Here is a 23,445-nt window from a genome sequence, read left to right on the forward strand (position 1 = left end):
AAATAAACGACAAAAACATGACGGTGACCAACATCACACGCTTAGGAAAACAATAAACGGTTGGGTTTAGGAAAGAAACATTGGGGAAGGCTTAAAAAAAATTCTAATAAAAACTGTTGATAAACGTCGCACGCGGGACGCGATCCCGGCTCTCCTGGTTGAAAGTCCTGTGTTTTACCCATCCGCGGACTTCCGTCCTTTCATACTACTCACTATGGCGCTAATTCACACCTAATGTAGGTCAAATGGCCAAAATGGCGTTCACAAACGTGCTAAAAAGCGATTATGTGTCTTGATAACACGCCAAAATGGCATACGAAATTGTCGTGTCATACATACGCCACTTTATGAGATCAGTCTGGACGTAAAATATGCTAGTAAATACCCCACTTGTGAAATGTGCAGATTTAAAATAAGCTGGTGCTAATAAGTGGCTAATCCAGTTATGGATGCTTCACAGGACACTTATGTGTTATCTGTTTACAACTACATTCTAGTGTGTTATCAGCCTTTTATTAAATCTTAACATGATGCTTATTAATGCTAAACAGGGGGGTTCAAATAAATTAAGCAATTTCAATAACCAATTTATCGTTTAGTCTAAAAATAGACAAAAATACTAACAAAAGTCCATCACACATTTAATGGACTGAAAGTGATGTTTTCAAAAGCAAGAACCTTTACCGTGGATTTCCACCAGGTCAGTGTGTGCATTTCCACCGGTTGCATAACGGCTGCGTTCAGACTCCGGCACAGCTCCGTCAGGCCGCAGCCCTCCGGAGCAGATACGCAGAGCTTCTATTTTTGCCGGACACCGGAGAGCTCCGCAGCAATTCAGCACAGGGCAGATGGTGCGGGACAGGAAGTCGAGCAGAGAAACAAAATAAATATCCGGTTAATTTTCAAAATGAAATACACCATATCATTTCATATGTCCCTGCACTACACCTTGAAAACACAGCACAGAGTCGTTTCCCCTCTACTCCTCTGGATGGAAACTAACTGTTGTTGGTTTTGTGGTTCTATTCTACGTGAATTTGCGAGATCTTGTGGGTCCTCGTGACGACAGCTGTCAGTCATGGCCGCAGCAGTGCCGCAACAAATCCTGACCTGGTGGGTATTGACGGACGGCGGAGCACGCCGGTGCGCAGCCGTTACGGATGCTGTGGAAAGGAGGAGTTAGGCATTTTTGGTTCTCTCTCCCTATGAGTGTTCCCTTCACATTTGATCCATTATTAATAATATTAATTAGTGCAGCTTTAAACAGGTGCAAAGGAAAACGTGATACCTATATATAGGTTTGAACCCCAAAAACACATTTTTGTAGGCTTTTGTATGCACATCTACGCTTTATAACCACTTTATTCTCAATTTATTAGCTTGTTTTTTCCCCTGTTATGTAACTATGTACTCTGTCCAATGTCTGGCACTCTCATTGGCTTTTATTTGTTACAGATTTATTGTTTGCGGAGCACTGGGGAACATTGTGCGCCTGGCAGCATCCCAGTGCAACCACAGGCCTCCACTGCTGCCCAGGGAGCCTCCACTGGGGGTGGAGTGCCTTGCTAAATGGCATCCTGACAGCAGTTTTGCAGAAGTAGAACTTGTAGAACTTTCCAGACTATAATATCTTCCTGATGTCGCTGCTTTGATTTTAATTTTAACCTTGTTTTGATGTAAATTTCCTGCCGTATTAAACCTACTGCACGTACATTTGTCCAACTCTCGCTGGGTGTGGTCGACTTTTTTTAAATATGCCGCTTTGTATCTATTTGTGTTTGCGGAGTATACGCTTGTGGTTCGTGAGAGAGTAAGAAAGTAAGGGGGGGTGGGGGGGGCGCAGTCTCCTCAGGGAACAGTAAAGCATGTCGGAGCATCAGCCAGAGCCACAGCAGCAGCACAACAACATCCTCTGGTATTGATTTCCAGCAGATGGAAGCAGAGCTTTAGTTAAATCACAGCAGACTAAAAGTTGGCTGTCCCTCTGGCTTCTTAGAGATTTTTTGGGATTCAGACCATATGGGGTTTTTCCATATTTCCAAGACTGAAGCTTCTGCTATTATTGTTCAACGACAAAAAAAAAGTCAGCATTCAGTGTTTATTTTCTTCTCATGTGGTTGAAAAATCGTCTGTAACAGCATTTAGAGCAGAGGTTTCAAACCTGCTTAAAAACTGGAGTGTTTTTTAATAATAGTGTTTAACTCCTGTACCAACTCCCTCTCCTCTAGCTCATGTAGCAGTGGTGGCAGAAGTTTTTTTTCGATCCTCTACTGACGTAAAAACACCAACACATCAGTATGAAAATACTCCATTACCAGTTAAAGTCCTGCATTAATCATACAATCAGCTGAAATTAAAGTTGAACATAAATCTGAGTCTGAATTGAATTGAGTCTTCTTGCATTAAAGGTCTGCTAACCTTAAAACTATTTCATTACTTTATGCTTCACTATAAAAGCTGTGCTAGAGGCAGACATAGACAGGATATTTTTTTTGGGGGGGAAACATTTGCATATTTGGATGTTTTTTATTGGCATGAAAATAATCAGCGTATTGGCACCAGTGTTGATCTTTAAAAAAACTGTGTGGGACCTTTGCCACACACACACACGCATGCATGCACACGCACTTTGGGATTGATTTTTTTCAATGAAAAGTGCTCTACAAATAAAATTTGTTAAATAAATAAAATTATTGTTATTATTATTATTATTATAGTTATGAAGCGCTGCTCAGTGATGAGAAAGGCCGGGGAGGTCGCACATGTTTGAGGTTGCAGCTGGTGCAGCAGATGTTTTCGTTTGCTCAATCACTTTAACACCTGTTCTTCCTCTGTCGGCTAGGATTATTTTCTCGGAAATAGATGGCATGAAAATAAAAAATACAGGCCGCCAGTTTGTCGTGCTCATTTGTTTTGTTGACGTACTTGCTTCTCGTTTAAAATAGGTTGAATTAATTAGAGTTACTAATCATTTTAAGAGCTTGGCTGACATCTTGTTCAGATGATGGATGTCAGAGTGTGTTACTGTGTGACACGTTCTGTTCCTGACATTGGCCAGCAGGAGGCAGTGTTAGGTGTCAAACTGACACAGGCTCCTTCAGTGTTGGACAGTAGGAGCCATCAAAAAGGAATTCTGACTGACCTTGTCCTGAAGTGAGATTTTACTGCAGAGCAAAACGGGCGGATGGGTTTTTCATGTCTGCGAGGAGTTGTGCTTTCTGCCGTTGAAAATAATGCACAGAATGTTAGTTTATTTTTTGCGGAGGAGAACGGCAGATCTTTGTGTTTAGGTGCTGTTTGAGTTTTACTGCATTTATTGTTATTTGTGTTGCTGGTTTGTCATGGACTCGCTTGCTTTTTGCTGACATCGGTGAAGGAAGTACTCAGATTTAGCAAAACGGATCTTATTTCAGCTTTTTAAACGGGAGGCTTTGCTGCTTTTTACCATTGTCAGTTCAGATTTTTTGATTTAAGACTAAGTCGATCAAAATAAGATATTTGAAGACGTCGCCCTGGGCTCTCAGAACTTGTAATAAGCGGTTTCTGACATTTTAGAGACCAATCGATCGGTCAATCGAAAACTAATTGCCAGGTTAATCAATCATTGAGACAATCATTACTTGTAGCCTAGTCTTGCATTGCCAGACCTACAATATCTCCGCAGCGCTGCGGAGTGAGTAGCCCTATACTCAGATCCTTTACTTCAGTAAAAGTAGTAATTCGACAGTGTGAAAGTACTCCGTACCATCTGCACCAATATGTCATTTAAATTTTAATTAAGAAAGTCAAAAGAAAGACACAAATAAAAATGAATATTAGATAAAAACATAAAAATAATAAAAACAGATAAGAAGTGTTGTACGTAAAACCGTGTGCTAGAATGACCCTTTCAAAGTGTTACAAACATATATTTTATTTGATCTTATTTATTCTTTTTACATGAAACAGCATTTAAAATGTTGGGGTTAAACTATTTTAGTTCAGTAGTTTTTGCTTTATTCTTTTATATATAATGAAGATTATATGTTTTGTATGTAAAATCTTAATCTGCAAAAAATGTAAATGATAATTTAAAGGTCCAGTGTGTAACGTGTTTAGTTGTTCATTATCAAAATCTGTGTTGCCCGTTGACAAACTTGTCCTTTTTCATGAATATTTACCACCACCATCAATTCCAAGTATTCCTTTTGGCTTGACATTTTAAATTTGCATTCGCATGAACTGGGGTAGATGCCATCTTGAAACATGTTAGCCGGTAAGGGACATACAGGACATACTGCTACGCCTTTCGCGTTTTTCGCTGTCACATGATAAACTCCCAGCTGCTGCTAATGCTGCTAATGGGTATGGGTAGTTTGAAGATGGAAACATGGAGGACCACACGTATTCAAAATCAAAATTTCAGGAACAGGGGTCTCCTTCTTCGCCCAGAAAAAGAAAAAGGAGATTGAAAAGAGCAAGAGACGGCTTTTTGAAGTGTGAAGGCTACCGTAGCTGTAATACGTACTTTGAACTGTGTGGTGCGAGAGACTTGATCGCGATATATGATCTCAACGCTAGATGGGAGAAATTCCTACACATTGGACCTTTAAGCTATTTAAAAAAAAAAAAAGTGGATAAAATGAAGTAAAACATACAATATTTCCCTCTAAATGTGGTGGGAAAATGAAAATATTCAAGTACCTTTTAAATTGTACTTGAGTCTAATATTACTAGATTAATGTTACTTTCTAATGTTTGCAGACCTGCTGTTGGTTTTTGTGGCAGACAGCAGGGACAGTAAACTGTACATCAGTGTGTTTTATTTTCCCATGCCAGCCTGCTGCCATAGTGAGAGCAGCAACAACACACCCATCATTTCCCAAAGGCATGACGTAACGCTGCCTTCAGGGACACCTCGTAGATCTGTACTTTGTACAGTAGACACATTTTAAATATCAACTTACCACACAGTATTACAAGAGCGAATTGCATTTACAAAAAAAAAATCATATCTCGTAATTATGAGTTACTATCTCATAATAAGAAAGGTTCTCGTAGTTATGAGATAAGAGGTCTATTTTTTGTGTGAATGCAATGTGCTTCTGTACGGTTGTTAGAAAACAGAAAGAGAGGGCTTTGTGACAAAAATAGATGTTTTGCTGGTCGGCTCTATGAAACGTCATATGATGTGTATTCATATAGATATAGACAGATATTATTAGTATAGATATTATTTATTATTATTATTTATAGGGAATAAACCAAATATGAAGGATGATTACGATATTTGTATTCCAAAATAACATTAGCTCAATTAAGATAAGACTTAATTGATCTTCACTGGGGGAATGTACATGTTAAAGCAGTAAAACCACTCTAAAGAAGTAGAAAACACATAAAGAACTATTGAAAATTATAAAAAATAACAAAACAATAAAAAGGAATAAAGATATTCAAGTATATACATTATATATTACAATACTTTGCTTATATGCACACACTTTGTGCGAATATATGTGCAGATGTAATATACATTATTGCCATTTTTATATTGAATCATTTGACGATTGAGATAAAGGTGAAGGTTATTGTTTTAGAGATCAGAGACATCCTATAATGTTTGGTTTTAGGGCAGGGATCTTCAACAGGGGGTCCGGGACCCCTAGGGGGTCCTCAGAGTCACTGCAGGGGGGCCTCCAAATTATTGTAAATTTTTGTAAGTCTTTTCAAAAATTAAAAGGTCTTAACATGAATCCAACATATTATTAGCAAATATAAATCCCCACTGATGATAGGCATACTGGCCCATAGGTAAGGTAGCCACTAAGGTATTAGTTTTTTTTAAATTTAAAATGTAATTTATAATATCATGCCAACAATTATAAGGCTTTTTTAAAAGCTTAGTATTCTATGCAAAAAAAGGTATGTAAAAAGGCTTTAGGCTGCCCTACACGTAATTGTAGGCCCAGTTTATTATGCAACTTCATTTTATACAATATATGTAGTAGGGGGTCTCTGCTCAGTCTCGCTTTAAGTTAAGGGGTCCTTGGTTTAAAAAACGTTCAAGACCCCAGTTTTATGGTATAGACATGTTTTCTCAGAATGAATATAAACAGTAGGCTATTTAAAGAATGTTAATCCTCCGTTACATCCCGGGAATCTGATATTTCCGATAGCCCTGAAGGCAGCACATGCCTGAGGGGCGGGGTTTTCGAAAAGCCTCAATCTGAGTCATGACACTCCTGAACCCAACGGACAGCAGCGATGATCCAGCACAGCGGCTCGCTGGCCCACAGACAGCAGCGACGACTCTCCCTCCCTCCCCTCTCTCTCTCTCTCTCTCTCTCTGCTTTAACAAAACACAAACAAAGACAGTGATAATGTCGCTACCGTTACTGTGACTCGGCTCCGCGGGCACCCATGGTCTATTTCTCGGGGATGCAAACAGAGGCGCACAGCGTCAAGCCGGGACTGCTGGTCGAGATGTTTGACTCGTCGTGGAGGGTGCGGAACATTTGGGACGGGGTGAGGCTGGAGGTGGTGGAGGACCGCAGCCCGGTGGTCCTGCACAGCCTCACACACCTGGACCCGGACCTGCCGCTACTGGAGGTGAGCTGAAGGAGGCCGGGGGGAGGCCGGGGGGGAAGTGGCAGGGCACGGGGCGGGAGGAAGGCGGAGGAGAAGCGGGGATGAGAGGCGACAGAGGTCCGTTAGCTGATGCGGGTTGTTAGTGTTGTGATTTGGAGGACGTCAGGATGGATCCAAACTGGTTTTGAGGGTTGGGGGATTTTGGATTGATATAGGAGTTATAAAAGAAACAAGCCAAGTTATGAATAAAATTAGTTTTATTTAAGGCTGTTTACCATCAAGTTACACACAGTTTAAAAAAAAATGAAAGTATTAGCTAGTGTGTAAAAACTGAAGATATCCCCTGTGTGATTTCTCTACTTTAACTCTTTTTTTGACCCCACTTTTAAACCAGTTTATTACACATTTAAACAACTTTTAAACATATGTAGGTATCCAAAATATACAATGAATATGTTCGTATGTAGGCTACAATATGATTATTTATTTATTTATTTATTGATCGTCTTATACCTCAGATGATGTAATGTATGAAGACATCTACTAAGCCTATATTTGTAAACCCTGTAAAGCCTTATTATAAGAAGTAGATGCCATATAAACAGCATATCGATGTCAAATGCTGGGATGCAGGAGATAAAGGGTATAGGACTCTGTATTAGGTAACATACATAATACACATAACAAAAGTAAAAGTAGAACAAAAAAACCTATTGTGACACTCCTTAGACATTGGCACAAGATTACTGTAACAGGATGACTTGCTTTTTTCTGTGGGTATCAGTTCTTCCTCTGAACGTACACTGATTCAATCCAATACTGAATAGATGTTAACTGTAACCTTATAGTGCAGTTGTCAGTCAGGTCTTACCGTTGAGGATAGTTTTGTCATATCACAAACTTGTATTTCCTGTTGTGTTTTGAAGATTCAGAGTTGTACTGTAAGTCGATCTAGAAGGTAGTCCCAACACAAACCCAAAGAAATTAAATTAATATTGATATAAGACAGAATCTGATTGAAATCATTACTTTATTGAAATATTGAAATTGGAGAGTGCCGGGAATGTTTGGTGATGTTGAGTTAAAAAACGGATTCATTGATTATCAAAATAAATGCAGAGCTACTTATCGATTAATTGATTAATGATTAATGGTAACATTAGCATGGCCGATGGGAATGTCATTAGTTTTGCAGGTAATTGGTCATTAACCAGAGTGCTGGGCAGATTTTAATTTTGAACTGATGATGACGGTAATTAAAAGTGAAGGGCTCATCAAAGCGATTACAATTCATCCTGAGGGGAACATGAATGTGTGCACAAAATGTCTTGACAATCCATACAATAGTTGTTGAGATATTTTAGTGGATGATAGTGGTGGACTTTGCCATCCCCAGAGCCAAAAATATCACCCTAATGCTTTTCTGGCAGTGTAGGCTATTTTTTCGTACACTCTGAGCTCATTTCATACCATAATAACCCTACTTCTTTATTTCCCACTACGTCACTTTCCTTTTCAACCCATGACCCAAAGATACAGGATCACTGTTATCTCTAAAAATGTCCTTTTCTTTAATGGATTAGGTGGAAACATTCTCCAGCACTGCGCTCCTTACATTCCGTACATTCGATGAGATCAGGACGGAGGATGAGTAATCACATTTGTCTTATGTAAATCTGGGGATCGGACGAGGACAGCCTCCTAACCGTTACCACATGGAGACAGTCTGGTCTCCGCTGTCTGTACACTTGTCTGCACAACCTTTTTGATTTTCTCTGGTCTCTGGTCATCAATCAGACCTGGACTGATATCACAAGCCTGTTGTACGTTTCCCTTTTTTCATGTGCGGAGCTCAGAGAGGTAGCTTCAGCTATAACCTGCTCTGCCTCTTCGCTCTGCTCTAATCTAATCTAATCCTCTCCTCTAACACAATTACTAATGCTTAATCCCCCTCCTGCAGAGGCCGAGGGGTTTCCTCCACAATCGCCGCCTTTCTTCCCAGCAGTCCAAAAGGCTAATGTAGACGTTATTCAATGTCGTGGTTCTTTTACAGTATAAAAGGTCACTGGAAAGGCGGATGTGGAGGAGGGTGGTGGGTTGGATTCAGTCATTTGTTGATATACCTCGGGCTCTTATGTAACCACCATCAGAGTCTGTACGTACTGTATCATATAGCTGAGGGGATCAAATGGCTCTGAAATGGAGGTTTTCTAACCTATCAAGTTACGGCTGTGTTAGAAAGAAATTAATACTGTGTTGCCTCAGTTGAAGCCCTTTTTTGTTTTATACATATTTCTTTTATTATTTTAACGTGACTAAAGGTCTGAAATGAGTGCTGTGCTTGATTTGGCAGATAAATAAGTCATTGTTGGCTTCATGCTGGCCGATCATTTTAGAATTTTCTTGGTTACAGACAATCTGAAGTTTCTGGGCTGCTGATGCTTATCACCTTATTCCTCTTCTGTTGATCTGCCGATTCATCATTTATTAAGTTATGACCAGACTGAACTTGGCAAGGCCACTGATACGGTACCTTGTGTTTTGCTGGGGTTTTTCAATTCAATCATTTGGGAAGTTTGATGTCTTTAACTGGCTTGTTTTCTCTTTAAAGTGCTCATATTATGCCTTTTGGCTTTTTTCCCTTTCCTTTATTGTGTTCTATATCTTTTTTGTGCACGTTATAGGTTTACAAAGTGAAAAAGCCCAAAGTCCACCCCAAAGGGACTTACCATCTCCAACAGAAAACACTGTTCACCAACTGCTCCAAACAGCTCTATTGTAGTCCAGCCTTTACTTCCGTGACGAACGTGACACTTTGTAACGCACGTTATAATGCTCGCCTAGCTGCTAGCGTGGCACGCCCTCATACTCTGCTTCTGACTGGCTAGTAGTCTTTATCTAGGTACTGTACATGTGTGACTCCCAACAAAGATGGAACAGAAGTGAGATGCCTTAATCTGTAGCTAAAACAGAGAGCTCAACACACAAGGGGAATAGAGGAGCTGCAGCAATGTGCAGTACAACAAGCATAGTATTTATTTTTTATTTTTTTAATTAAACCATGTAAACCTATTCTGATATAACCTCTAAATAAAACTATGAACCTGAAAATGAGCATAATATGAGCACTTTAAAACATTCCATAACCCAAAAATGATCAGATAACTGTCAAATAGGACAGAGATGAACAGCTAATTATTCAAATTGAGATGCTGGAAACATAAAATACTTGGCCTTTTTGTTTGAAACTTTACTTAAAACATTGATTATCAAAATAGATGCAATTGATCAACAATCGACAAAATCGATCAACAAATCAATTGACTAATATTTTCAACTCTAGTACGATACCAAACCATTACTTTTTCAGTTCCTTACTTTGAGTAATATAATCACTTTACAAAGAAGCCATCTTCAAATATTGTCTAGTCACAAGAAACTGTACAAGAACTTCATAAAATAGTCTTAAATTGCCAACATTTTGGTTTACCAGATGAAGACAAATTGTTGGTAATGTCCTTGCTGTACTCGCAAAATATTTCTTGGGAGCATCTATTTAGTGTGGGGGCACCCCTTAAGATTTCAAGAATGTAAACCTGAGCAAACATTAATTTTGGTTAATTTTGGAGTGAGCGATAGATTACTTATAGATATGACATTTTGTTTTCTTTTTATGTTTCGTTTGAATTTATATAACCGTGTAGTCCCACTGTAATCGTATTATCCGCAGTCAAACCGTATACAACAGTTCATTCAAGCTAGAAATAGTCATAATTAAGAGTGGAGTTCTGAGCGCTCTCCAAACGCTGCCGTCTAGCTAACCAGCAGGATTAGGGGCCAAACCAACATAAAAACACTGCTAAAGAAAAAATAGACTGCTGCTTATTGAGGCTGCCTCAGGAGTCCTTAAACAATAAGTCATTTAAACGGTCAGCTCCTTCAGTTCTGGACTCCCAGTACAGTTCAGACCAGTTCAGGACCGTTGAGTCTGAACAACAGTCACTTATGTGGTCGTCTTCGGATCTATTTTAGGAAGTAATCGATGCTCAGTGCAATTCTGAACTGACAGTGAAACCATAGACAAAGGGCTACTGTAACTGCTCTAAAAACAGCTTTCTTTCTACTGTGTCATGGTCTGATTGTCCTCAACAGTGACTCAGCCAAGCAAGCAAGCAGATGAATGACATTAATAACACAGTACAACTGTGGTTATCCCACATGGAAGAAATAATCTCATATGCAATCAAAAACAAGCAGAATATCACGTTACAAACACAGGAAAGTACACAATACTGGTTAAAAAGTTTCCTTTGTCAGTGGTGGAGGAAGTACTCATTTACACAACAATATGTCATTTTCTGCTGCTAAGGGTCTCTCAATCAAAACAATAACAAAAGACACAAAGAGTTCGGTGACGTCGTGAAGTAGCGCAGGATCATGGGAGTTGTTGTACCACCACCATTTCCGTCATTGCAGTCAGCTTCTCGCGGTTAGGATTCCTTCAGTGTTTATTGTTCAGGAGGGTTTTAACCAGGAGCCCAATTGTCTGCAGAGGTCTTTTCCTCTCCACAACAAACAGACCAAAACTGGTAAAACCCTTGAATAAAGCAGTTTTGACGCCATCGACAGACGACCAAATGTAACAGACCGTTATCTTGGATAAAATGACAGATTCCTCTGGGTTTGATCATTGTTGGAAACATTATAACAGATAACAGGATAATGTATAAATACAAATATAAATACACAACTCAACAAAAAATACAACATAGGTCTAGTCTTTTTTTTGGACATTTTAATGCAAAAGATGTAGTAGAGTAGAAGTATAAAGTAGCATAAAATGGAGACACTCAAGTAAAGTACCACAACATTGTGTACTTGAGTAAATAGACTTCTACTTCTACTACTGCTTGTTGTTATGTGTGATGCAGGTATTTTTTTCCATGTGAAAAAAATGTGACTTCAATGAGCTTATTACTGATTGTAAAATATCAGTTCTGAGACACAAATGCAGAAGGAAGATTTAATATTAGGACACTCTGAGCTGCTATTATTTGAGATGTAAGCACTGATCGAAGCGCAGGTGGAGGTTCGGCCGAGCTCCGCGATGAGAAACAGGAGCCGGACCGTCCGAGTCGATCCAGACAGAGAATCTTTTGTTTCCACAGTTCATTTTGAAGAGAGTCGAGTAGCCGAGTGCTGGATCTCAGCGGCAGACACAACGACAGAAACAGGCTGGAATGTGAATGCCTGCGACGCCTGGAGAAATACTTAAACCGTCTGATTCTGCACTCGCTGTCTGTCTGGTCTAGTTTAATTACCTGGACTGGTCTTACACGAGGAAACTTAAAAACATATTAACTAAAGAGCATCTTTAGAGAAGGTGCAGCTCAAAGTGTCCCAAATCTGACAGTTGACATTTTTAAATTTCCCATGTGGACTGAATTAAAATATGATTAAAATCAGATTCTCAGATATGAAACCTGGATATTTCAGCGTCTATAAATTACATTTCAGCCTTTTTTGGAAAAAGGCTTATTTGCTTCTTTTCTGCAAACTAGACAAGAAGATAGAGTCTTATGTTTGTGCGTTAAATGTGGAGCTGGAGCATCAAGTTACTTAAAGGAGGGGGAAACACTGTATCTCATTATGTATCTTGTAAATTGAATCCGTACAAAAACAAAATGACATTATTACTGTATATATTGACAAGCAACAGTTCATCCATGGACACAGCACTTCTGTACAGCGTATGAACAACTATAGCACTGGTTGCCAGACACCTGTGTGAGCTCAGGTTTTGGTTTTGGTCTCCATACAGACACAGTGGTACCAAACCTGGCAACCTCACTGTGACAGTTATGGAGAGACTTCATCGTTGTTTTGGGTCAGTTAGTTTAAAATGTCTCATTTCGTAACTGAAACAGATGTAACATCTTTGTTAGTTCTTACTATGTACAGCCACGTATCACTTTTAGTGCATATCGAATAGATGTTAAAACCGATGAATGAAAATGAAGGAATAAAGGACAGAGAAAATGTTGGAGGGATTTGATTCGATTCAGCAGGATTGTCTGGTCGGGGAATGGAAGTCTTTACTACACTGTCTCTGGGCACAGCTGAGAGTTTTTAGGTTTTTGTGTTTTAAGTAAGTGATTGTTCTTGTTCTGGCGTTTTCAACCACACCAAATGGCTTTCATCTGTAGATTTAGCTTCCGTGATTCCGAACATCTACACAGATACAATCAAAAGCTCCTGAACAAGCAAGTAAATGGGCCTTGAGTTGATTTTGTTTTGTTCATGTAATTGAAAATATCTTAGTTTGTCTATGATATACAGTACATTTATGGGAAACAAGTAAACATTCGCTTTTGTAATATTCAAAAAGGTGCAATTACTAATTTAGTTTTTCTACTTGCTAAATAATCATTAATCATCATTAATTATTTCAGCACAAATGTTGTGTGTGGAAAGGATTGCAGTGTTTCCTCTATGTTGATTTTGTAGTCCCACCATGGCAAAATTTCTGCCACCACGGTATCAGAAATAGGGCTGTTGTTCGGACAGACCTGCCCCCACTGCTAAAACAAATCCTAAAGGAAACACTGGGTTGTCTAAAGCCCAACAGCAATGTAAAATAGATCAGCCAAGAAAAGCTGAAAATAAAGTAAACTGGGACATGGTCATTGCCGGAATCCCCACCTCTATCAACTCTATTAAGAGATAAGAGGTTTATTCTCCTAATGAAACTCTGCACGCATGTTGGTGATTGATAATTGCTGACAAAGCCAGTTTAGCTGCTGGCGTGTTACTAATACCCGTCACAACAGCTCTGTCACCACGTTTTAGGCAACACATAGACAGGAGTGCACTTAGCCACGGATTAAATCAAAGTTTAGTTTTTATTTCTGTGCCAAAGATAGAAAGTGGAAAAAAGAGAGAAAATATGACAAACTGCGTCGTCGAGACAAATATGCAAAAGGTACAAATAACTAGATGGCACTTGAAAGAAAAACAAACCTCCTCATTCCCGTCACTTTGAATTTAAAAGAAATGTCTTGACAATGTAAACAAGCCCGGAAGATTTTGAATAGTTCTGAAGTTACAGCTAAATAAAATGAATTATCTGATGGCAGGAAATGTGGATTGAAGTCTTCTTTTGCTAAATCACATCAGTAGTTATTTGGCCCCCAGCTGATCTGCCAACTTAATTTCACAGAAAAGATCTGTTCATGTCAAGTTTTAGCTGGAAGAGGCACAAACATGCAAAAAAGAGGCAAAAATAGCCTCTTTGTGTTGGTGATAATTTGGGAAGAAATTATCTAGAACCTTTTTAGATTAGCCCAGATGCAGGGAAAGAACTGCTAGTGTGGTAGAAGAAGGAAGTCTGTTTTTTTTGCATGTTTGTTGAAAGAGAAGAAAGGTAAAGAGAAAGGTTGTTGAGTAAAATCAAAACTAGATACAGTATTTGCAGCTAGATCACAGTGACATTTGCTTTAGGGATGCCAATGTCGGTCGGTCCACACTGAAATATCTCAACAACTATTGGATGGATTGCCATGAACTTGTATACAGAGATTCATGTTGCCCAAGAGGATGAATCCTACTATTTTTGTTGCCCAGGCAGTTGGTATAGGTTAACTGGTGTGTATATATATATATATATATATATATATATATATATATATATATATATATATATATTTGTTTTAGTAGTAGTAGCATTGTAGTAACATTAGCATTGTAGCAATGATGACTAGCTGGTTGCTAGCAATACATAACGTTATTTGAACTAAACTAAACACAACGTTTTAAGTGGTAAAGTCTGTGACTGGAGTAGAAAGCTTACCAAATAGTTTGTGATAGGCCAGATTGAAAGACTGACAAAAACGTATCCACACCAACGACATATTGTCTGAAAAATGTGTACAGCGTTGGCATCATGACAGCGGACGCACAGCGCTCAGAGAGCCGGGGATGAGAGCAGGCGGGCGGTGTCAGATCTGTGTAGAGGAGCACCAAGGGGAAAAGTCACGCCACTTACCACCTGTGTGCAACAAATCTCTCCGCAGTGTCTCTCTCCACCGTGCCATGTAAATTTAGATGGATTCTGATTGGCTGTCAGTGTTTCTGTCGTTCATCAAATCGCTCTGAAAGTGATCCCGACGATATCGTTCTCAGTTGTGGTGTGGACTCCGCCATCCACTTGAGTTATAACGATTTTTAAAACTATTTTATAGGATTTATAGTTATCGTTATAGTTATCGTTCTTGGCATGGACGGTCTTTTAGGCTGACATTTGTAGTTATGAGTATAGTGTCTTGACAACACACATTCATGTTTACCTGTTTACATGTTCAGGATGAATAGTAATAACAACACCCTATATATATATATATATATATATATATATATAGCTCTCTGTTAAAACCGAGCTTGCTGTCAGTGAGTATTTCCTTGTGTACGTGTAAAGGTTTCAATCAATCAATACATTTGACATAGGTGGCGGAGGATGACATTTAGCCATTGAACAGGCTCTCGTAAGGTGAAGATTTCAGTGAATAGCCTCAATATTTAGACCACCGAAGAGTTTTCGGAACGTTTGGTTACCCCCCCCCCCCCCTCTCACTGGCTGTCAGTGGCCATTGTTAGCGAGGGGAAATCACTGGCTTGTGCTAGGGTTGTAATGAACGCAGGCTATTGTTGGCTTTGTTTAGGTGTTGACTATTTTGGGGGGAGAGGGGGGGCAGGTTTTCTCATTCCACTGGGAGTTTCCCTGTTGATCTACATTTAGAGCTCGGCTCCGGGGGTTTTCTAAGGGTCATATGGGACCATTGCTATGGAAGCAGGTGTGTTTTCTGTTGATGATCGCCCATAAATTTGGCAGACGCCTCTGAACAGCCTTCAAGGGCAATGTTTTGCCTTGAGGAGGTTTTGGCTCGGAATGAGGGTTTACTTTTGTTCCTGTGTGTTTGTTTTAGTCTTTTCCTGTGCCAGGGGGCTGTGTTTAGAAAGACTGTATACCATCAGATATAAAGATGGGAGGTTTGTTATGTGGGATAATTTTTTATTTATTTCCAGAGGAAGACTCATGATTGTGTTTCTGAGATGAAGAGCAGGTCAGCCAACAGTTCAGCCTGTTATTAAGACTGAGGGTGAGGCTGGGAGTTTGTTATGTGGTAGACGTCCGTATCTCACTCCCTGGATAAATTCCTTTTTGGTCCAACATCGCTAGCTTGTGGAGATTCGTTTATAGCTAATTGATACATATCGCTAACACTACAGCTCAGCCAAAGAGAAACGCCATCAATGTTTACATCTCACGCTGTCACGAGCACGGACCGCTCGTCCATTAGTACACTTCCTTCTGCACGCTGATACGATTTTTTTTTTTTTTTTTAAATATATCCTACTTAAAACTACTCACAACCAGGTCTGTTGATTATCTTGAGTAACCGGGTTATGATTTCTGGAAAAAGACATTGCTGTTGAATTTTTTCAAATGTATTTTTTTGGCGGTTTGAGCACCACAAGTCAAGTGTCATCTAGTTCCATTATATGGGAGAGAAGGCAGACATCTCTACGGCCGATATCTCCAACACTCCACCAACCAAAACAGTCTAGATTGATAAACAGCACTAGAGGTAAGAGGAAAAATATGATTTGATTTTGGGGAGAACTGTCCTTTGGAGGCAAATGAATCAGCTGATTGTTATTTAATGCAAGGCCAGGTCAGATACATTACACGGCTTTAAATGTAGAATCAAGTCATGTTTTGTCTTGGAACTATGTGTTGTACATGAAAGTGTAAAGAAAGTGAGATTTCTGCAGCGGTTTTAAACAGTTGACATGTATGTGTGGTAATGCAGAAATCATGTTTGGTTTACATCTAACTGATTCATTTGAATGTCTATTGAGACAAAACAGTAAATCTATTCATCCTTTCTCCACTGTTGGCTCATGTGATGTGGATTTTCCTCTTTCTGGAAACCTTTTCCCCTTTCTCTCACACTCTCTCTCTTTCTCACTCTCATCACTCTTTGCTGACACTTTTATTCGCCTCACATTCCTCCAGCCCACATGTACATTCATGGTCATTCACATTCAGGATGGTGTAGGTGAGCGTAGCTCTGATAAGTGTTGGAGCGAGCGTGTGGAGGAGGCCGACTCTGGATGCCAGACATTTCTGTGGATCCTGCTCTAGTTTTCTGATTGTATTCCAAAACTGACACGAGGAGCCAAGAAACACTTTACAGAATATTCATTTAAGAGTTCAGTCAGATAAGTTAGTTTTACTTTTAGTTTTTTTTTTTTGCTGCAATCACACCATTTCATGTATGTTTATTTTTTTAAATGAAAAAACGTCCTTATACATTATAAAGTGACTCTTCTGCTGTGATTGTTGATGTGTGCCGTCTAGGTGTCTGTTTTAAGTGCTGGCTGCATGTAACTTTATATTCTGTGTTTAGACGATAACAATGCACTTTTGGGTAGTTAATTCCTTAGTTGTCAGTGTTTAATTTGTCCTGATGTTAAAACCACCACCCATCTGGATAAAACAACATTTCTATTTTTTAAAGTAAATACTTTCCGACCCAGTTTCACTATATTTAGACCAGTAAATAAAAAAAAAAACCTTCCCTCTGGTATAATGGCTATGATGCAGTTTCTTTAGTTTCATTGTTCATTACAAAGAGAGGGTAAACAGGTTTCTAAAAATAAAAGTCATCAGTGCCTTTCTGTTTTTATTGCATCATGTTCAAAATGCAATGTTCTGCATCACTCATAGTCCTGCGTCAACTCAGTGGTCCCTAAGTTAATGCTGAACATCTGCGCTTTTATGGCTTAACGACTATGATTAAAATCAGCTTCATAGATCAGCTAATGGGAGCATTGAACTAAGCAATCAATGGCACATTGAAGTTCATGCACACATTGAAAGTTACAGTAGAAGCCATAGGCTGGATATCAGAGGGGGGGTAACGAGAGGCATACTGCAAAAAAATAGGTAAACAAAAGCACAGAAGAAGGGGGGAAAGAGAGAAGAGAGAAGTCTTTAACAATTTCATCTGGTCAGATGCCAGGCCTCAAAAAAGAGCTGAGTTGAACTGAGGATTTTCTTCATGCAAATTAATCTTTTTAAGTTCCAGGAATGACAAGAGATCAGAGATAGGATTTCCATGAATGTGGAGTCTGTGATTTCCAATAAAGCAGCATTCCCCTGCGAGCAATTAACATTTAATTGGGGTTTTTCCTTTTTTTTTTAAACCATCTTTTCTCTGGAATTCCCCCCCAAATATCCTATTTGTTGAACCAGGGGTGCTGAGGAGGCTGCCTACAGTATCTTTAGAAGCCACTTCCTGTGTGTTTGGCTTTGTAACCAGGATGGTGCCAATCTGGTTGACTAAGCAGCACTGAGTCAGGCTGAAGGAATGTGAGACAAACTTAAATTTAAAAAAGGAGATGACTCAGAGAGAATTCGCTCTTATTTACTTAGAGTTTCTTATCGACGTCGTCAGAAAATGTAACTCCACTGGGATGCAGTTTAACATGGTGTGGCTTGTTAAGCTGTCTGCTGAAAGACAGAGTGAATACCATAATTGAATTTAGTGTGGAACTTTGTTAGGCTATACTAATGAACGTCCGTCACATTCAAGCCATTGCCAAATGAGTTGCTACAAAGCTAATTAAGACTATCAGCTCCACACAACTCTCTCTGTATTTCTCAGTATGGCTGTGATCAGAAGATTTGGCGCCCGGCGACTTTCGCCTGCAGAAAATCGAGTGAAGATAATGACCTCTTCTGAAGATTCCATCACTCTTTTTTAATCCTCCGTGTCGTCCTTGGCTACTAGCAACTGTGTGGAGGGAGGGGAGGGGGAGGCTTGTATCATGTGGACGCGCCGACAATTGTAGTGAAGTGGTCTCTTGGGTTAGATGTGACTTTCTGATTTGGGATATTTTTATTAATAGATATTTAAAGCCTCTGCTAATCGCAGTATAAAGTATTGATCGCTCAGTGTGTTGTTCGAGAAGTAAGGAGAATTTGTTTATCATGACAACGGGATGAATGGGAGCATTTTGGTGGGAATTGACTCGCCGGATGGAGTGAGGCGCTGCCCTTGAGCGCTACATTATTTTCCGGGCTTGAAGTGATAGCAGCGCAGCCTCTGTGGTTTGGCTGATAAGCACCTCTCGTGCTGTCAAGGCCCTCAGCTGCAGCTGTGCCTCAGCCTTTATACTCTGCAGGATTTACAACAGTCCAGGGGTTTTTCTTCGCTCTCTCCATTTATCTGTCACACACACCCTCCCTCTGTTACACACTGTAAATAGGTTAGTGAAGTTCAGGTTCTATGTGTAAGCGTGAGTCTTCGTTGTCCTGATCAGAGTGGAGAAGCTTTCGGGTTTTTTGACGGTTAGATATCCCAGTTAGAGCCAGTTTCTATGCCTTTTATTTCTTTTTTTCACATGAACACATAGTGTTGCTTATCTAGCACGTGGAACAGCATCAGCCTGCTTCTGTTCATAATCCTGTGTGGATTTTTTTTTCTTCCTGTAGTTTGTTGATCTTCTTCTCTTGTTGGAGTGTCCTATTTAAATGTCTCTGGGTTTGAATGGTCTTGTTGTTACCTGACTAAAGTACAGCTAAAGTATCAGTTAATTGGCCTGTTTTGCTCTAGATTAATGAATTCATTAATTGTTCAGAACATGTTAGAAATGTCTATGAATACAATAAATGCAACATTACAACCCACCTTTTTACAAAATGCAGTATTTTATCTTAACCCATGAATAAACAGGTTAAATCTGAACTCTTCAGCACAAAATAGCACATTTCTACTAGTGTCAAACTCCTTTTTTTAAAAACACAGTATACTCATATCTCTATCAGCCCTTAAACACCTATAGTATGGAAACCCAAAGTAATTTCAGTCGATCTGCAGTTGACCTCAATGCAGCCCTCTTTTAACTGAAATGAATCACATTATTCAGGGCTCCAGACTAACTTTTTGCCTTGGTTGCACTGGTGCGTCTAACTTTTTTATTTAGGTGCACCAGCACAAAATTTAGGTGCACCCAAATTTTTCCTCATTGCCATTAGCGCTGAATGGTGATACACGATATATATAGCTCTGTATTTTTTTACAAAGTGGGCTAAATGTTCAGTTTTAAGTCAAAGCCACTTTTCACAAGCTCTTTTATTAAAACAGATTGTGATTAAAATAAAATGCAAAGACAGGGTTTCCTTTACCAATTTGAAAATATACAGCTGCAACACATGTAAATGAAATAAATCTGAAATAAATAGGATATATATATATAAAAAAAAAATATATATATATATATATATATACACACATACACTCGCCTAAAGGATTATTAGGAACACCCTATTAATACCGTGTTTGGCCCCCTTTCACCTTCAGAACGGCCTTAATTCTTCGTGGCATTGATTCAACAAGGTGCTGGAAGCATTCTTTAGAAATGTTGGCCCATATTGAGAGGATAGCATCTTACAGTTGATGGAGATTTGTGGGATGCACATCAAGGGCACAAAGCTCCCCTTCCACCACATCCTAAAGATGTTCTATTGGGTTGAGATCTGGTGACTGTGGGGGCCATTTTAGTACAGTGAACTCATTGTCATGTTCAAGAAACCAATTTGAAATGATTGGAGCTTTGTGACATGGTGCATTATCCTGCTGGAAGTAGCCATCAGAGGATGGGTACATGGTGGTCATAAAGGGATGGACATGGTCAGAAACAATGCTCAGGTAGGCTGTGGCATTTAAACGATGCCCAATTGGTACTAAGGGGCCTAAAGTGTGTCAAGGAAAAATTCCCCACACCATTACACCACCACCACCAGCCTGCTGAGTGGTAACAAGGCATGACAGATCCATGTTCTCATTCTGTTTACGCCAAATTCTGACTCTACCATCTGAATGTCTCAACAGACATCGAGACTCATCAGACCAGACAACATTTTTACAGTCTTCAACTGTCCAATTTTGGTGAGCTCGTGCAAATTGTAGCCTCATTTTCCTATTTTTAGTGGAGATGAGTGGTACCCGGTGGGGTCTTCTGCTGGTGTAGCCCATCCGCCTCAAGGTTGTTCATGTTGTGGCTTCACAAAACGCTTTGCTGCATACCTCGGTTGTAACGAGAGGTGATATGAGTCAAAGTTGATCTTCTATCAGCTGGAATCAGTCGGCCCATTCTCCTCTGACCTCTAGCATCAACAAGGCATTTTTGCCCAGAGGACTGCCGCATACTGGATGTTTTTCCTTTTTCAGACCATTCTTTGTAAACCCTAGAAATGGTTGTGGGTGAAAATCCCAGTAACTGAGCAGATTGTGAAATACTCAAACCAGCCCGTCTGGCACCAACAACCAAGCCACGCTCAAAGTTGCTTAGATCACCTTTCTTTACCATTCTGACATTCAGTTTGGAGTTCAGGAGATTGTCTAGACCTGGACGATACCCCTAAATGCATTGAAGCAGCTGCCGTGTGATTGGTTGATTAGATAATTGCATTGACGAGAAATCTTACAGGTGTTCCTAATAATCCTTTAGGTGAGTGTGTGTATGTATATATATATGTATATATATATATATATATATATATATATATATATATAATCTCTGAGAAAGCTCCTTCACTTGTTTTCAACAACAATAACAGTGAAAGAGGACTCAGTTGGTAAATATAGAGGTTCGACTCCGACCTGTGGCCCTTTCCTACATGTCATTCCCCCCTCTCTCGTCCCTTTCATGTCTTCAGCTTTCCTATCAAAATAAAGGCCGAAATAAAAAAAGAAAAAAGAAATAGGGAGATAGAGGGAGAGAGGGGGAGTGCGATGGACTGAAGTGAATGCTACTCACAGAGTGACGGCTGACTCATTATGAATGGGTCTAGCACGGGTCGAATGTCCTTTGGCAGGTCAGCGGCGTTACACCCGTCTTGTGTAGGCTATGAAATGTCTGTATCGTCACTGCGCTGCATTTTTTTGAACTATGATCCAGTAGGCTCCGTCTTACACAGTTAGTTGCATTTAATAACTTCTAATGTGTTTATGGCGGGCGCAGTAACAGAGTTACCAGCGGAAACACTGGTACCAATACAGGTTTCCCTCTCATACTTAAAACTGTAGACAAATGTCAGCAGTTTGGACCCGCGGCGCTGTGTCTCACCATGTTGCAGTTTAGTCATGTGTGAGTGAATGGGGGCGGGGCTGCACAGAGGAGAGATCCAAACACAGGCACGGCTTTACAGAAGGAATGGGTCATGTAACGCAACATTAAACCATATCGATATAAACGACATCGCTTCGTTCGTGGAGAGGCAGCGGATGCGAGGACGTTAGGTGCACCGGTGCGACCTAGAAAAAATCTTAGTCACACCCTTACAAATTTTTACAAATTGGTCGCACTCTAGAGCCCTGTTATTCTGCAAACATTCACGTTTATGAGAATGTAATTCACTGAACTCATTTAACTCTTTCTGGCTTAAATTCCCCAACTAATAGATGCATTATACACAAAGGAAACAAGAAACAACCTCAGATAGTAGCCTGAGGGAGGCAGGTTAGTGGAATAAAGTAGTTGGGGTAATATATAGCGTGGCATGTTGGAGAAGTACCACTTGATATCATTTTGTTCACTTTGTCCTGTTTACTTGTTTTCCTGCTTTTGCTTGTTTTGTACTCCCCCTTCTTTCAAATGCTATAGGTCACAAACTGTGTGACATTCTTTGTCGCAATACTCATAGATTTAAATTCTATGTAACTCACGTCCAAAACAATGAAACTTAAATACAAGGACAGTACTAGTGCTTGAAGATGCTGTATCACTTTTTCCAAATTCACAGCCATCCTCATTTTGAGCTTGTCTCCATGGTAACACAGACACAACAGAGGGACTTGGCGTGGACCGAGATGTTACCGAATAGATCCCTGACCAAAAAAAGAAAGTAGGCAGCGAAGCACAGGGAGTCACACAGAGTCTTGGAAATGGACTGATGACTAATGCTCCCAGGATGCACTACAAAGAGCCGTGACACACCAGATTACATGCCATTCCTCCACCGAGGCCTCGGCTCTAATGATTCACACCACTGCGGCTCTGCTATTTGGGGCTTGATGTGTTCTGAGCCTCAGCGCTCCGACTGTCGAGCTTTATCTTCCAACTGTTACACAAACTGCTGATTGGAAGCACATGCTGTTGTGTGATAAATTGTTCTCTGTGTCACACAAATGAGTTATATACGACTTGAAAGTTGTGTGATTAAGTTGTATGAAAGGATTTTGTAATTCTTGAGCGATATTACATATAAAGCAATAAAACTGATGTGCTTGGTTTATAAAAGGTCATAAATTGTGAAAAACCTTTAAAAGAAACGTGTTCATTTAGCAAACTGAAAAAACAAACAATTCAGCACAATTTCCTTACGCCTAAAGTGACATCTTTAAACAGCTTGTTTTGTAGGACCAGCTGTCCAAAACCAAAACAGATTCAGTTTGCTTTCGGATAAGACAAAAAAAAAAGCAAATCCTCACAACTGAGTAACCAAAGTTTGGCATTTAGCTTAGAAAATGACTTCAACCATTAATTCTTCATCAAAATAATTGGGGCTGGCTAATTAATCGGCTAATCAATCAATGATTAAAAATGAGTTATTGCCCAGCCCGTTTACAGACTTAATGTTATTTTACACTTGAAAATTCATTAATATCCAGAGACAACCCTTAGTGCTTACACAGATGTAGCTGCTGTTGAAGTCTACTTTTTCATTGCAGATGGCTGCAATTAACAATATTTCTAAATATTTTCATAATGATAAACCTGCCACTTATCTTCTCGATTTATCGTTTG

General features: G+C 39.6%; 1 protein-coding gene across 7 annotated transcripts in view; it reads left to right on the forward strand.

The window, feature by feature from the left end:
- The window catches only part of si:ch211-251j10.3 (uncharacterized protein LOC799483 homolog), a 69,784-nt gene that overhangs the window by 24,255 nt on the left and 22,084 nt on the right, over window positions 1-23,445 (forward strand). For 2 of the 7 annotated variants that reach the window (XM_039802755.1, XM_039802750.1), the window contains exon 1: window positions 6,225-6,591. The exons of 3 other annotated variants lie outside the window; for them this stretch is intronic. In XM_039802755.1, the coding sequence (XP_039658689.1) occupies window positions 6,403-6,591 (189 nt within the window). In that variant the 5' untranslated portion in view covers window positions 6,225-6,402. Of the gene's footprint in view, window positions 1-6,224; window positions 6,592-23,445 lie in introns of those variants that run through there. 2 more of the 7 variants (XM_039802749.1, XM_039802751.1) reach the window with 1 other exon arrangement.

This window comes from Perca fluviatilis, chromosome 6 (genome assembly GCF_010015445.1).
Source record: "Perca fluviatilis chromosome 6, GENO_Pfluv_1.0, whole genome shotgun sequence".
Taxonomy (NCBI): Eukaryota; Metazoa; Chordata; class Actinopteri; order Perciformes; family Percidae; genus Perca; species Perca fluviatilis.